Source organism: Alligator mississippiensis, chromosome 4 (assembly GCF_030867095.1).
Source record: "Alligator mississippiensis isolate rAllMis1 chromosome 4, rAllMis1, whole genome shotgun sequence".
Taxonomy (NCBI): Eukaryota; Metazoa; Chordata; order Crocodylia; family Alligatoridae; genus Alligator; species Alligator mississippiensis.
The window spans coordinates 214046529-214058851 of NC_081827.1; the positions used below are offsets into that span (position 1 = coordinate 214046529).

Sequence of the window (12323 nt, forward strand, 5' to 3'; positions counted from 1 at the left end):
GGGCCAGGGCTGTGCTCAGGGTGAGTGGTGACAGTGCTCGGAGGGGGAACTACGGTGAATTCTGGGGTGGTTATAGCCACCTTGTAGCCCCCAGCCTTAAGTGCTGCCCCAGTCCAGCACCTGCTGGGAAGAGCCTGGTGCCACCCCTGCCCCAGGCCTCAGCAGCAGCCCGCCTTCACCTTATGCACAGATCCGGGGGGCACATGTCCCTCATACTTCCCCCAGGGTGCATGCAGAGCTGGGAGCAGCACCTCCTGAATGAGCTACTTGTGGCTCCGTCCCACACCCTGCCCTGCCCCGCCTCAGCCTTGATCTGCACCCCCACACCCATTCGTCCCCCCTAACCTTTTGCCCCAAACAGATGTACCAGCCGGACACTGCTTTCCAAGTTGCCAGGCTGCATATCAGCAGTCAGATCAGTATTGGCCGATATGGTTCATTAATAATTGGCTATTGGTATCAGCCCAAAATATCTTTATTAATGCACCCCTACTGTATAGATCTTATAATATTAGAACCCCATAGTGTAACTGAGGTGGGGCAACTGGGGCAGCAGCCCTGGGTATTAATTTAGAGGAGTAGAAAACGAGTAGCAGCCATGAAGCTGGGCTGGCAGTGCAGTGGCAGACAGAAGTCCCCACTTCCTCCAGCAGGCCCGGGTACCCAGCTCCCTTGTTACACCTCTGTTAGAATCCAACCAAGCATAACATATACATCTTCCTAGGCCTGTCTACCTGTGGTTAGTCTAGTAAGAAGAATGATCAGTTTGCTATAGAGACATGGAGACCCCAAAGCTCAGGAAAGGCAGAACTCATGTGAATTCTTTCCTACCTTTGAAGTTTCAGTTCTCAGAAATAGGAATGACTGCAAGAACCCCAGGATTACCAGAGTTCCATCTGGTGTTCACATGCAGATAATAGGCAATGAGTGTGAAATGCTGGGACTCAAGCAAAGCTCCCTAAATACTGGCTAAATAGTATAGCAGGAGCAGGGGGGGCAGTGTTGTCCCATCAGGCTTTCTAGGACCTTCCCTAGGAGAAGAGTGGCCAACCCTCCTTCTTCTCTCTGTACCTGACTGTAACAGTTACTTTAAGAGAGAAGCAGCCCAGAGAGGAAGCACTGCAGGCCAGTCCAGGTGCAACTGCTATAGGTTGCCATAGTAACTGGTCCATGAGATTAATTAGCAGGGACCTGCAGGCAGCCCAGAGTAGTCTTCTGTGAGCAGGGACAGGGCCCTGGGAGGCATATAAACCCAGGGCCTGAACTAGCAAGGCAGCTTAGCCCCACAAGCTGCAGGAGTGTGAGCTCCTGGCCAGGAGAGCTACCAGGGAATACTAGCTTGACTACTGTGATGCCTTGGATCACAAGTGAGGCTCTGGGAGCTCCCAGGGGTATAACCCAAAAGCTGGCAAGTTACCCCGACACCAGAGGGGTGGGAAGGTTTTTCCCTTTTAAAGGGACAAAGGGCTGTTTCCCTTTTTGTTAATGTTACTAGGCCCAGGGGTGGAGACTTTATGTTATAAACCAGGGAACTTATTGTTTGGTTGAAGTTTAGAACCAGTGGTTTGATTTGGGACTGTGCGGGGCAGTATTTGGAGGTCCCATTAGTGCCCCTGGGGCATGCTGTTGCCTTAAGCCCTGCCAGGGGCAGGCTCAAGGTCGAGCAAGTACTGAGCCCAGAGCAGGGCAGAATGTGGGCCACAGAGCCCAGAGCAGAGCTGAGGGGCCCGGTGCCTGAGAGCAGCACAGACAGATGGGCTCGGTGCCTGGCAGACAGGGGCCTGGTGCCTGAAAGGGCTAGACTAGAGCTGGTGCCTCAAAGCCAGATCCAATATGCCAGAGGTCCAGGGTAGAAAGCCCAGATAGAGAAAGGGGGCAGAGGCCAAGGAGGCTGAAGCCCCAACCAGAGACTCTATTTTGAAATAGTGACACCTGCAAGGTTTGGGGCATTGGTGTAGGGGAGGAACAGAGCCATGCAATTAGTCTGTAAAGCTATAGATGCCCTGCAGAGGCACGGTCAGGCCAAGAGGGCCCACCAACCTGAGGGTGTCATCAAGACCATTGGGGTGCAGGGGAACCCCAGTGGGGATTTACCTGGACTGGGGCTCAAACTACAGCCTGTGGGCAGCCTTCCTTTGAATCCTATAATTACATCAAAGCATGGTGGGTGAGACAGAAGGGAGGGCACCCTAGAGGCAGAGTGGGGCATAGTTGCAGAGCCACCAGAGGGCATCACGGCTGCTCTAGGGACCAGTGTGCTACACTGACCTACAGTTAAATCGTGACTTTAGAACAGAACTTTGTGGTTGATTTATTAAAAACTTTCCATAGTTTTGGTTTTCTGAAAACACACAGCCATTTCTTGAAGGGTGCATAAAATATGTTTAATTAACTAAGTGGCAAAAATTAGGTACTCACAGGTTCTCCAGACAAGCCAGGATCGCCCAGGTTCCCTTTTTCTCCTTTTTTACCTTTTTCACCAGTAGCACCACGATCACCCTTTGAACAATGCATTGACTACACATTAGTTGTTAATCACATCTTTTAAATTTAAACTTTTCACTTTTTTTCTAGCTGTCCTTGTTGAAACCACTTGTAGGTAATGGAATAGACCAGGGATATCAAACTAATCAGGCCATAAGGGGTGCGGGGCTGGTCCACAGGCCAGATTGGGCCCAGAGATTCTCCCCCACAGGCTGGATGCAGTGTACAGATGCTGCATGCAGCGCATACCACAGACCAGCCCAGTGTGCCACATATAATGCATGTTCTGGATTGGCCCGTGTTTTATATTCAATTCACGTGCTGACTGTAGCCCCAGCATGAGTAATGCAGCATGCAGGGCCAGTCCAAGAGCCCGCAGGAAGCACCACAAACTGGATGATAGGGCTCTATAGGCTGGATCTGGCCCCTGGAATAAACTAAGGCCTGTTGTTATGGCTGGTTTAAACCAGCTGAAATTGGTAACTGTATTGGCTGCCTTTCTTCTATGACTAAACTCTTTTATGGGATACAGAACAGAAACAATAACAGTCCCCAAAAATGTACATGCCACACCAAGCAACACCAATAGGAAGTCACTCCAGTGAGTATCTCCAATATGATGACTTCAAAAAAAGAACTGGGCACCAGATGTGTTTTCTCATTTACACCCTGTACCTTAGGTCCTAGAAGTCCTTCCCCTGGAGGCCCTCGTGGTCCTGGTATTCCCTGAATTCCTTGTTCACCCTAGCAATAATTAAGAAATATGAACACTTGATAACCATTCATCATGTTGTACGTTTAAAGGTCATAGAAGAACTGTTTCAAGCTACATTTTTATTAATATTGAGGGATTTAGTATAATAGATGCAGTTATTTTTATGCAGAGATACTTCTGTGTGAGCTTCCCTTGTTTCCATTCAGGAACGCTTACAAGCTTCCTTTTCTTACACCTTAAGAAAAAGTATCTCAGGCACCAGAGCCAATAGAACTTCCTCTAAGGAAAGCCTGATCCAAACTTGGAGAGATAACTCATTAAGAATTCAAATCTTAAAAAATGTTTTTGCTGTCCTGTCGAAATGCTTCATTGGAATATCTGCTCTAGGGTGTCAGAACCTGGTATGCAAACTAGCTTGGCATGGAGAGCAGTCATAATGCCCAAAGTGAGGTTAAAGAAGCTCTTACTCACTCTGGTGAGCCCTTGCTCATCCAAGCAATCCCACTGACCTGAAAGTCAGTAAGAGTTCTATGATTCAGCCAGACAGGATTATTTTTCATTCTTTAATATTTGAAAATAAAATTGGCCTTTACTGTTCCTTCTCTGATGTTCTCTTTTTCTATCTTTCTCTCTCTCCTTACTCTCACCCCTTTGCTCTGAATTATTGCTCTTCTCTCATATATGCTCTCATGCTGTTACAGGGGAAGAAGAGCATGACCCATGGACTCAGGGTAACCCTTTTTCCTCTGTGCCTGACAGTTCATAGGATGACTCTGAACATGATAGTACAATCGTTTAACAGTGAAAGAAAATACAAAAGGATGTGTCTGTTTCCTAGGCACTTGCAAAACTAATGTCCTTTGAAACCAGAACCCCTCCATCTCAAGGCTCCTGATCCCTATCCCCTTGAGTTTGCTGTTAATATAGCAGCAGAGAACAGAATAGTTACTGTAGATGTTCAGGTTACGCTTTACACGCTTCATCTTAAGAACTCTAATGGGCAGATGGTCTGAAGAAAACCAAGTGATAACATGCAATCTGTTTCTCAGTTCCTTTATACTGTGAGGGTGAGGTTCTCCTTTCAGTTACATGAGCACTGAAGTCAGTAAGTTTTTATACCTTAGTTCCCTGAATGCCTTCACCTGGAGGTCCCAGGGGACCAGGTGGCCCTGGTCGTCCTATACTTCCCTAAAGGAAGAAAAATGCACATATTAGATTCAGTATCTCTAACAAAAATACATGACAAATTATAGCAAATAAGAATATAAGTGGAAGATTATTTCAGTATGGCAATGTGTGGTATTTAGTTACAGAATGTTTTCTCATATCAAAAATGTGCTGTATTAAAAATATAGTTCATGCTATAAGGGTTCCATAGTATGGGTATGGATGCAGGACATGGAGTATAAGGAGGTCATGAGAATGTTATCAGACTATTAATCCAAACATTAGTTTTAGTTTTGAAAATGGTTTTATTTTTCATTTTCAGTTGCTTCCTTTGGGAAGTATGACCTTTGGTCATAAGCCTCATTCCCAAAATTATTAAATGTTCTTATGTTCAGTGAAAAAAACAAAATGACCAAAGTGACTTGGGTGAATCGCTCAGCTACATCTTTTTGATCTGCAAAACCGGGACACTGACTTCCTTACCTGTCTTTGGAAGTGGATAAATGTCAGGTAGTAAATTGATTTTACTACATAGTAAGTGTTAGACACATAACAAACAGTCCTACTATAGAGTCAGGTTAAAGTTACTTGAAATCAGGTAAAAATAGATTCTTGAAAAAATGTGTGAAAATTATTATGTGGAAAATTACTATGTAGAATGTGTCATGTGCCCATAATATGTTACTAGTTATATATGTTACTAGTCAATTTCATCCTGGGGCTCAGTGCACCCAATTCTCCCAGTATTTAGTGATCCGCTGCTCCAAAACTCTAGTAGTGCTTACTGAGGGAAGCTAGGTTGGGAGATCTGGTTGTGTGTCTACTCCTTACTACAGAATACATTTACTGTGAAATTAAACGTGGAGTAATTACCACACAATAATTGGGCTGTATGCCTATACCCTTACTCATAGATATAGTTGTTTTTAGAGTAGGATGAAAAGCATTGTAGGGGTGCGTGTGTGTATAAATATATACACACACACACACACAACTGTATATAACTCTCTCTCTCTATATATATATATAAATATATATATATAACTATAACAGAATGATATAATATGCATCTATTACATTTTTCTATGAAACATTTTAATTGGAAATAGCTGATGAAATGAGACAAAATGGTTTCATTTACTTACTTTTGGTCCTGGAAGGCCTTCTCCTGGTGGACCTGGGAGACCAACTTGTCCTCTAACACCTGGATCACCCTAAAAATTGGTATTTTTAAAAATATGCAACATATACCAGAATGTAATTTGTTTTTACTATTCCCATTATTCACAGTGCTCTAAGGGGGAAAAGAAAAAAATAGGGAATTAGTTAAACACTACTACACAAGTCTGAACAACTCTAAACAATAGGCACATCAGGGTGGAGGTCTAAGAAAAGGTATTAACTGGGGATGAGCTCTGGCAAGAGGTTTGTCCAGTCTTTCATCAGAACGGGAGACAAGATTTCTAGCTTGTGTAGGTGAATTCTGCAATAACTACACTGTAATTACAGAATTCTTATTACAGAGTAACCATGGGCGGGATCCAGCTTCCAGAGAGTCAATGGAAAGATTTTCTTTGGTTTAGTACCTGTCATTACAGGTGAAACTTAATGCACTGTAATTACAGTGCATTAATGAATGTGTAGATGTGCCCCATATCTAACATGCATATGTCAATGCTATGCATATTTGTTAAGTATAACTAGAAGTGGGAGTTTTGCCATTGACTTCAATGGGAGTAGAATCAGAGCTTTCCTTACGTTTAACAGATATTTTTAGTTCCCTTGTGTTCATGCTCCATAACTATGGAAAATATTTTGTTTTTGGGTATTCCCCATAGATGCTGCATGCGATTTTCTTTGGGAGAAGGTCTTACCACCCCATCCCCCCAAGCTATCAAGATCATTTATATAAAAAGAGAAAGAAATGGCTGCTTTGAATACCAGGTGTGTTTGGTCTCTGCTACTTTTTCATACATTTAAATGAAAAGCAAGAGACCCCTTCTACACGTGCAAGTAAAGGTGAGATGCGATCTAATGTGCGATTTGCACAATCACGCCTCCTGCCAAGCCACATGGGCATGGCAGGAGATGCTACTGTGGACTGCACATTAGATCCCATTGTGCCTTATTGCTGGTGCAGGGGGACCCCAATCCCAGGCTCCCCCTGCACTGGCAAGAAGGAAGCTCTCCAGGCTGGGAACCCTGTCAACTGAGGGGCTCCTAGCTATAGGGACACTCCACATACCTCCTGGGGCTGGAAGATGTAGCTATGGTGATTTCTCCACCCCAGGCATACATAAATGTATGCGGGGGGGCAGCAAAGGCACCAGTCGCAGGGCTCAAGTGCCTATATACTAATGTTAGGAGCATGGGAAACAAGCAGGATGAACTAGCGCTCCTGCTTGCACTAAAAACCTATGACTTAGTGGGGCTAACGGAAACCTGGTGGGATTCATCCCATGACTGGATGGTACATATTGAGGGTTATAGACTGTACAGAAAGGACAGGATGGGGAAGAAAGGGGGAGGAGTTGCGCTCTATGTCAGTGAGCATTATACATCAACCCTCATCAAGATGGAATCCAAGGATGAGGAAGTAGAAGGATTGTGGGTTAGGCTACATGGGGGGCAAGGAGAAAGGGATTTGGTGGTAGGGGTCTGCTACAGACCCCCACATCAAGGGGAAGAAAGAGATTCGGGGCTCCTGAGGCAAATCTCGGAGACCATAAAAGCTAAAGAGGTGGTAGTCATGGGGGACCTAAACTAGCCGGACATCTGCTGGGAGTCACAGACAGCAAAGTCCCACCGCTCACGCAGGTTTCTAACCTGTGTACAGGACCTCCACCTGACTCAGGAGGTACATGGTCCCACTAGGGGGAATGCCATACTGGATCTGGTATTGGCAACGGGAGATGACATGGTAGCGGACCTCCAGATCGGTAGCCATCTGCGGGACAGTGATCACCTAATAATAGAATTCACCATAAGACGGCGAGTGGGTAAGGTAACTAGCAGGGTGAAAGTGCTAGACTTTAGGAAAGCTGATTTCAATGAACTCAGGCGATTAGTCAAGGACGCACTGCAGAGTAGGAGATTTGAAGAGATGGAAGCCCAAGAAGGGTGGCTGTGCCTTAAGGAAACGATCCTTCGGGCACAATGCAAGACGATCCCCAAGCGAGGCAAAAGAGGGAAAGGGACCAGGAGGCTTCCCTGGCTGACCAGAGAAATCCAGAGCAGCCTAAGGGACAAAAGGGGAGCACATAAAAAGTGGAAACAGGGAGAGATCACCGAAGATGAATATACCTCCTCTGCTCGTGCTTGTAGGGAGGCAGTTAGATGGGCCAAAGCTACCATGGAGCTGAGGATGGCAACCCAAGTAAAAGACAACAAGAAATTGTTTTTTAGATATATAGGGAGTAGAAGGAAGGCCCAGGGAGGAATAGGACCCCTGCTAAATGGGCAGAAACAATTGGTGACGGACAGGGGGGACAAGGCTGAACTCCTCAATGAGTTCTTTGCCTCAGTGTTCCTAAGTGAGGGGCATGACAAGTCTCTCACTGGGGTTGTAGAAAGGCAGCAGCAAGGCGCCAGACTTCCATGCGTAGACCCTGAAATGGTGCGGAGTCATTTGGAAGAACTGGATGCCTTTAAGTCAGCAGGCCTGGATGAGCTCCATCCAAGGGTGCTGAAGGCACTGGCCGACATCATTGCAGAGCCACTGGCGGGAATATTTGAAAGCTCGTGGCGCACGGGCCAAGTCCCGGAGGACTGGAAAAGGGTCAACGTGGTCCCCATTTTCAAAAAGGGGAGGAAGGAGGACCCGGGCAACTATAGACCTGTCAGTCTCACCTCCATCCTTGGCAAAGTCTTTGAAAAAATTATCAAGGCTCACATTTGTGAGAGCCCAGCAGGACAAATTATGCTGAGGGGAAATCAGCACGGGTTCATGGCAGGCAGATCGTGCCTGACCAATCTAGTTTCTTTTTATGACCAGGTTACGAAACACCTGGACACAGGAGGAGGGGTGGATGTCGTATACTTAGACTTCAGGAAGGCCTTCAATACGGTATCCCACCCCATACTGGTGAACAAGTTAAGAGACTGTGACTTGGATGACTACACAGTCCGGTGGGTGGCGAATTGGCTGGAGGGTCGCACCCAGAGAGTCGTGGTGGATGGGTCGGTTTCGACCTGGAAGGGTGTGGGCAGTGGGGTCCCGCAGGGCTCGGTCCTTGGACCGATATTCTTTAATGTCTTCATCAGTGACTTGGACGAGGGAGTGAAATGTACTCTGTCCAAGTTTGCAGATGGCACAAAGCTATGGGGAGATGTGGACACGCCGGAGGGCAGGGAACAGCTGCAAGCAGACCTGGACAAGTGGGCAGAATACAACAGAATGCAGTTCAACAAGGAGAAATGCAAAGTGCTGCACCTAGGGAGGAAGAATGTCCAGCACACCTACAGCCTAGGGAATGACCTGCTGGGGGGCACGGTAGTGGAAAGGGATCTTGGAGTCCTAGTGGACTCCAAGATGAACATGAGTCGGCAGTGTGACGAAGCCATCAAAAAAGCCAATGGCACTTTATCGTGCATCAGCAGATGCATGACGAATAGGTCCAAGGAGGTGATACTTCCCCTCTATCGGGCGCTGGTCAGACTGCAGTTGGAGTACTGTATGCAATTCTGGGCGCTGCAATTCAAGAGGGATGCGGATAACCTGGACAGAGTCCAGAGAAGGGCCACTCGTATGGTTAAGGGGCTGCAGACCAAGCCCTACGAGGAGAGACTAGAGAAACTGGATCTTTTCAGCCTCCGCAAGAGAAGGTTGAGAGGCGACCTTGTGGCTGCCTATAAGTTCATCACGGGGGCACAGAAGGGAATTGGTGAGTATTTATTCACCAAGGCGCCCCCGGGGGTTACAAGAAATAATGGCCACAAGCTAGCAGAGAGCAGATTTAGATTGGACATTAGGAAGAACTTCTTCACAGTTCGAGTGGCCAGGGTCTGGAACGGGCTCCCAAGGGAGGTGGTGCTCTCCCCTACCCTGGGGGTCTTCAAGAGGAGGTTAGATGAGTATCTAGCTGGGGTCATCTAGACCCAGCACTCTTTCCTGCTTATGCAGGGGGTCGGACTCGATGATCTATTGAGGTTCCTTCCAACCCTAACAGCTATGAGTCTATGAATCTAGAAAACCCCCAAAGTGAGAAGACTGCTGCTGTAGCAACCTCCCCACTTTGGGGGGTGGGGAGATTGCTGCTGTGGTAACTTTCCCCCCTTGTGGGGGTGGGGAGAGAAGACTGTTGCTGCTGCAGTGACCTCCTCACCCCATGGGGGCATGCAAACCCACAAAGACCACCTCCCCACGTTAGGGGGGGGTGGGGGAGGGCAGGGAAGATTGCTGCTGCTGCCATGACTTCCTCAGCTCAGGGGGGCATGAAATCCCACAAGGCTGGGAGGTAACTGCAGAAGCAATCTCCCCACTCTGGGGGGTTCACACACCCCCAGGACTGGGAGATCATAGCTGCACCCTGCGGCTGCCAGGACCCAGCTGGTTCCTGCTACACATCCAAATTAAAGCTTGATCACAACCAGCTGTTGTGCACATTTTTGTAACATCGCTATGTTCATGGACTTTTTTTGAGGTCTAACTTTATAGCTGGTTGGAGCTTTTTATTGTGTGATAAATACTTTGCATATGTAGCTGGTTTCAAGGTAACTGCACAATTAAACAGTTAATGTGCAATACTTGTAACATGTTAAGGGGGATAGAAAGTCTAAATAGAGGAAATATATGCCATGGAAAAGCATATCATGACCCCATATAATAGAAGACTGGAAAAGGATAGTCCTGTTAGATACTAAAGAATAAATACAAGCTTGAATAAATAGGCCTAATTGTTTTTGGCATATAACTCACGAGAATAGAAATACTATCTATATATTTAAAGGAGAATTTACTCTTTTACATGGTTGTTCTTCTACAGTTAATAGCCTGTACCTTAGGTCCTGGTACTCCAACTCCTTCAGGGCCTTGCTCACCAAGAGCTCCTGGAGGACCTGGAAGTCCCTAAAATCAAAAGTCATACATGAAGAATTAATCTAACCTTAGGATACATGGAATAAATAAACACAATATTGGCAAACAAACTCAACCCTTTCATATCTAATTAAGAGACATGTATTAAAGAGGTACTCTTTCTTTAACTAACGGATTCAGTTCTACCCTCAGGTAAACATGTACTGAAGTCAGTGGAACTTGCATGCTTGGAGACAAATACAATAGATCCCAGCATTAAATTAAAAGAAAAAATACAAAACATTGTGAAAATACAAGTTATTTGCATTTTCAAACTAATTGCATTTTTAAATATGGCACTTTTATGCACTTGTTATTGTTGCATTTAACATGGGTCTGTGATAACACAACCTTGTCAGACGCTTCTAGACATCGTAAATGCTCAGCAGCTTTGCTCAATAACTGGTAATTTAGAGTCATGGAACTGATAGTTCCTGCATTGCATGTTGCTGCATATAACAGGTGCACAGCACTGTTCACGGCTTTTGCACATGCAAGGGAGGCAGAAGGTACAAGAGCCTCTTCTCTTTGTACTCTCATCACAGGGGCTGAGCACATTTGTCAGCCTTATCCTGTGCATGGATGGTCAGGAAGCTAAAAAGCAGGTGAGGGTATTTATTTCTTCTTCACCACAAAACAGGCCAACAGCTGAGGAGAGTGCACACTGCACAGTCTTAAGGGTGGTGCAGGGGCTGCTTTTTTTTGGAGCTCCAGGGGACACTGCCTTCCACAACACTCAGTGGAAATATTGCTGCTAAGAACTTGTATCAGAAAGCTACAGTTCATCACAAAATGTTTTCCCTAGGTGGCTAGCATTCTACCTGCTAGAGGAGAGGGAAGAATCAGTTGCCACATCAGAATACTAGGATGCAGCTTGAAGCATCAGTGATAAAATAAAACCCCACGTGTAATATATTGCTATTAGTAATCAAGTTAAGCGAGGGACCTGGCTTCTTGGAAGGGCTTGGGATCTCTTGCTCCCCAGAGGGAAACTTTCTCTTTTACCATCCACGCTAGAATGAATGTCTCAGGCTGACGAGCCTAGAAGATCCATAAAATGCCTCTGGACCAAAAGTCAGACGGATTAATTTTTTCTGATCGGTACCTACCTGTTCACAATCAGTATGTAAAAAATGTTACGCATACTTACAGGAGGACCTGGATAACCATCTCCCTTTAGCCCAAATGGTCCAGGGGGTCCTGGGAGACCACACTCGCCCTGGTAACAGCAGAAAAATAGTTTGAATGCATTCCTGTACAGCCATTGTCAGGTGAGGTTTACATAAAAATAAAACTTCTTTGGTAACCAAATATTGTAAATGACTTGATTTTATCGGTATATTCCAGTTTATCAGTAGCTGTTATAGCTGATTTATAAGAAGCTACATTTGGGGGATTAATTACCTCTGAGGATTTATGGGGCCCTTTCACTATAAGGTCACCAGTTCAACTCTTGCCTAAGAATGCTGTAACTATCATAGTCGTGTCCTTTGGTGACCTATTCATAATGATAGCACCAATCAAATCCCCCATGTTCATATCACGCGCTTACATCGTATTATCACTGCAGCTACCAGGATTGGGACCATAAATGTCAGGGAGAACGAAGAGACTTGTGAAAACTGAATTCTCCCCCCTAATGTAACTGTAGATGGTGGTGGACAATCTTCAAAAGAACAGTGAGAGGAAGTTAGCACTGCCACTACACATGCTATGCCTGCTTTGTGGATAAAACAGATATTTTGCATTGAAACAATCACCCTGAAATCCAATCAGTTTAGAAAAATGATTTCAAAGTATTTCCAGGCACTATTTCTGTCATCAAGGTCCTTGTTAATTTTTTTATTATTTTAAAAATCACACATTCATATTTGATTGGAT

General features: G+C 45.6%; 1 protein-coding gene across 3 annotated transcripts in view; it reads right to left on the bottom strand.

Annotated features, from left to right (window-relative positions):
• LOC102573036 (collagen alpha-1(XXVIII) chain) overlaps window positions 1-12323 on the bottom strand; it is a 58016-nt gene that overhangs the window by 7470 nt on the left and 38223 nt on the right. For all 3 annotated transcript variants that reach the window (XM_019480659.2, XM_014599329.3, XM_019480657.2), the window contains exons 24-29: window positions 11593-11661; window positions 10365-10433; window positions 5512-5580; window positions 4319-4387; window positions 3160-3228; window positions 2419-2499 (exon numbers count right to left, since the gene is read on the bottom strand). In XM_019480659.2, the coding sequence (XP_019336204.1) occupies window positions 2419-2499; window positions 3160-3228; window positions 4319-4387; window positions 5512-5580; window positions 10365-10433; window positions 11593-11661 (426 nt within the window). The remainder of the gene's footprint in view (window positions 1-2418; window positions 2500-3159; window positions 3229-4318; window positions 4388-5511; window positions 5581-10364; window positions 10434-11592; window positions 11662-12323) is intronic.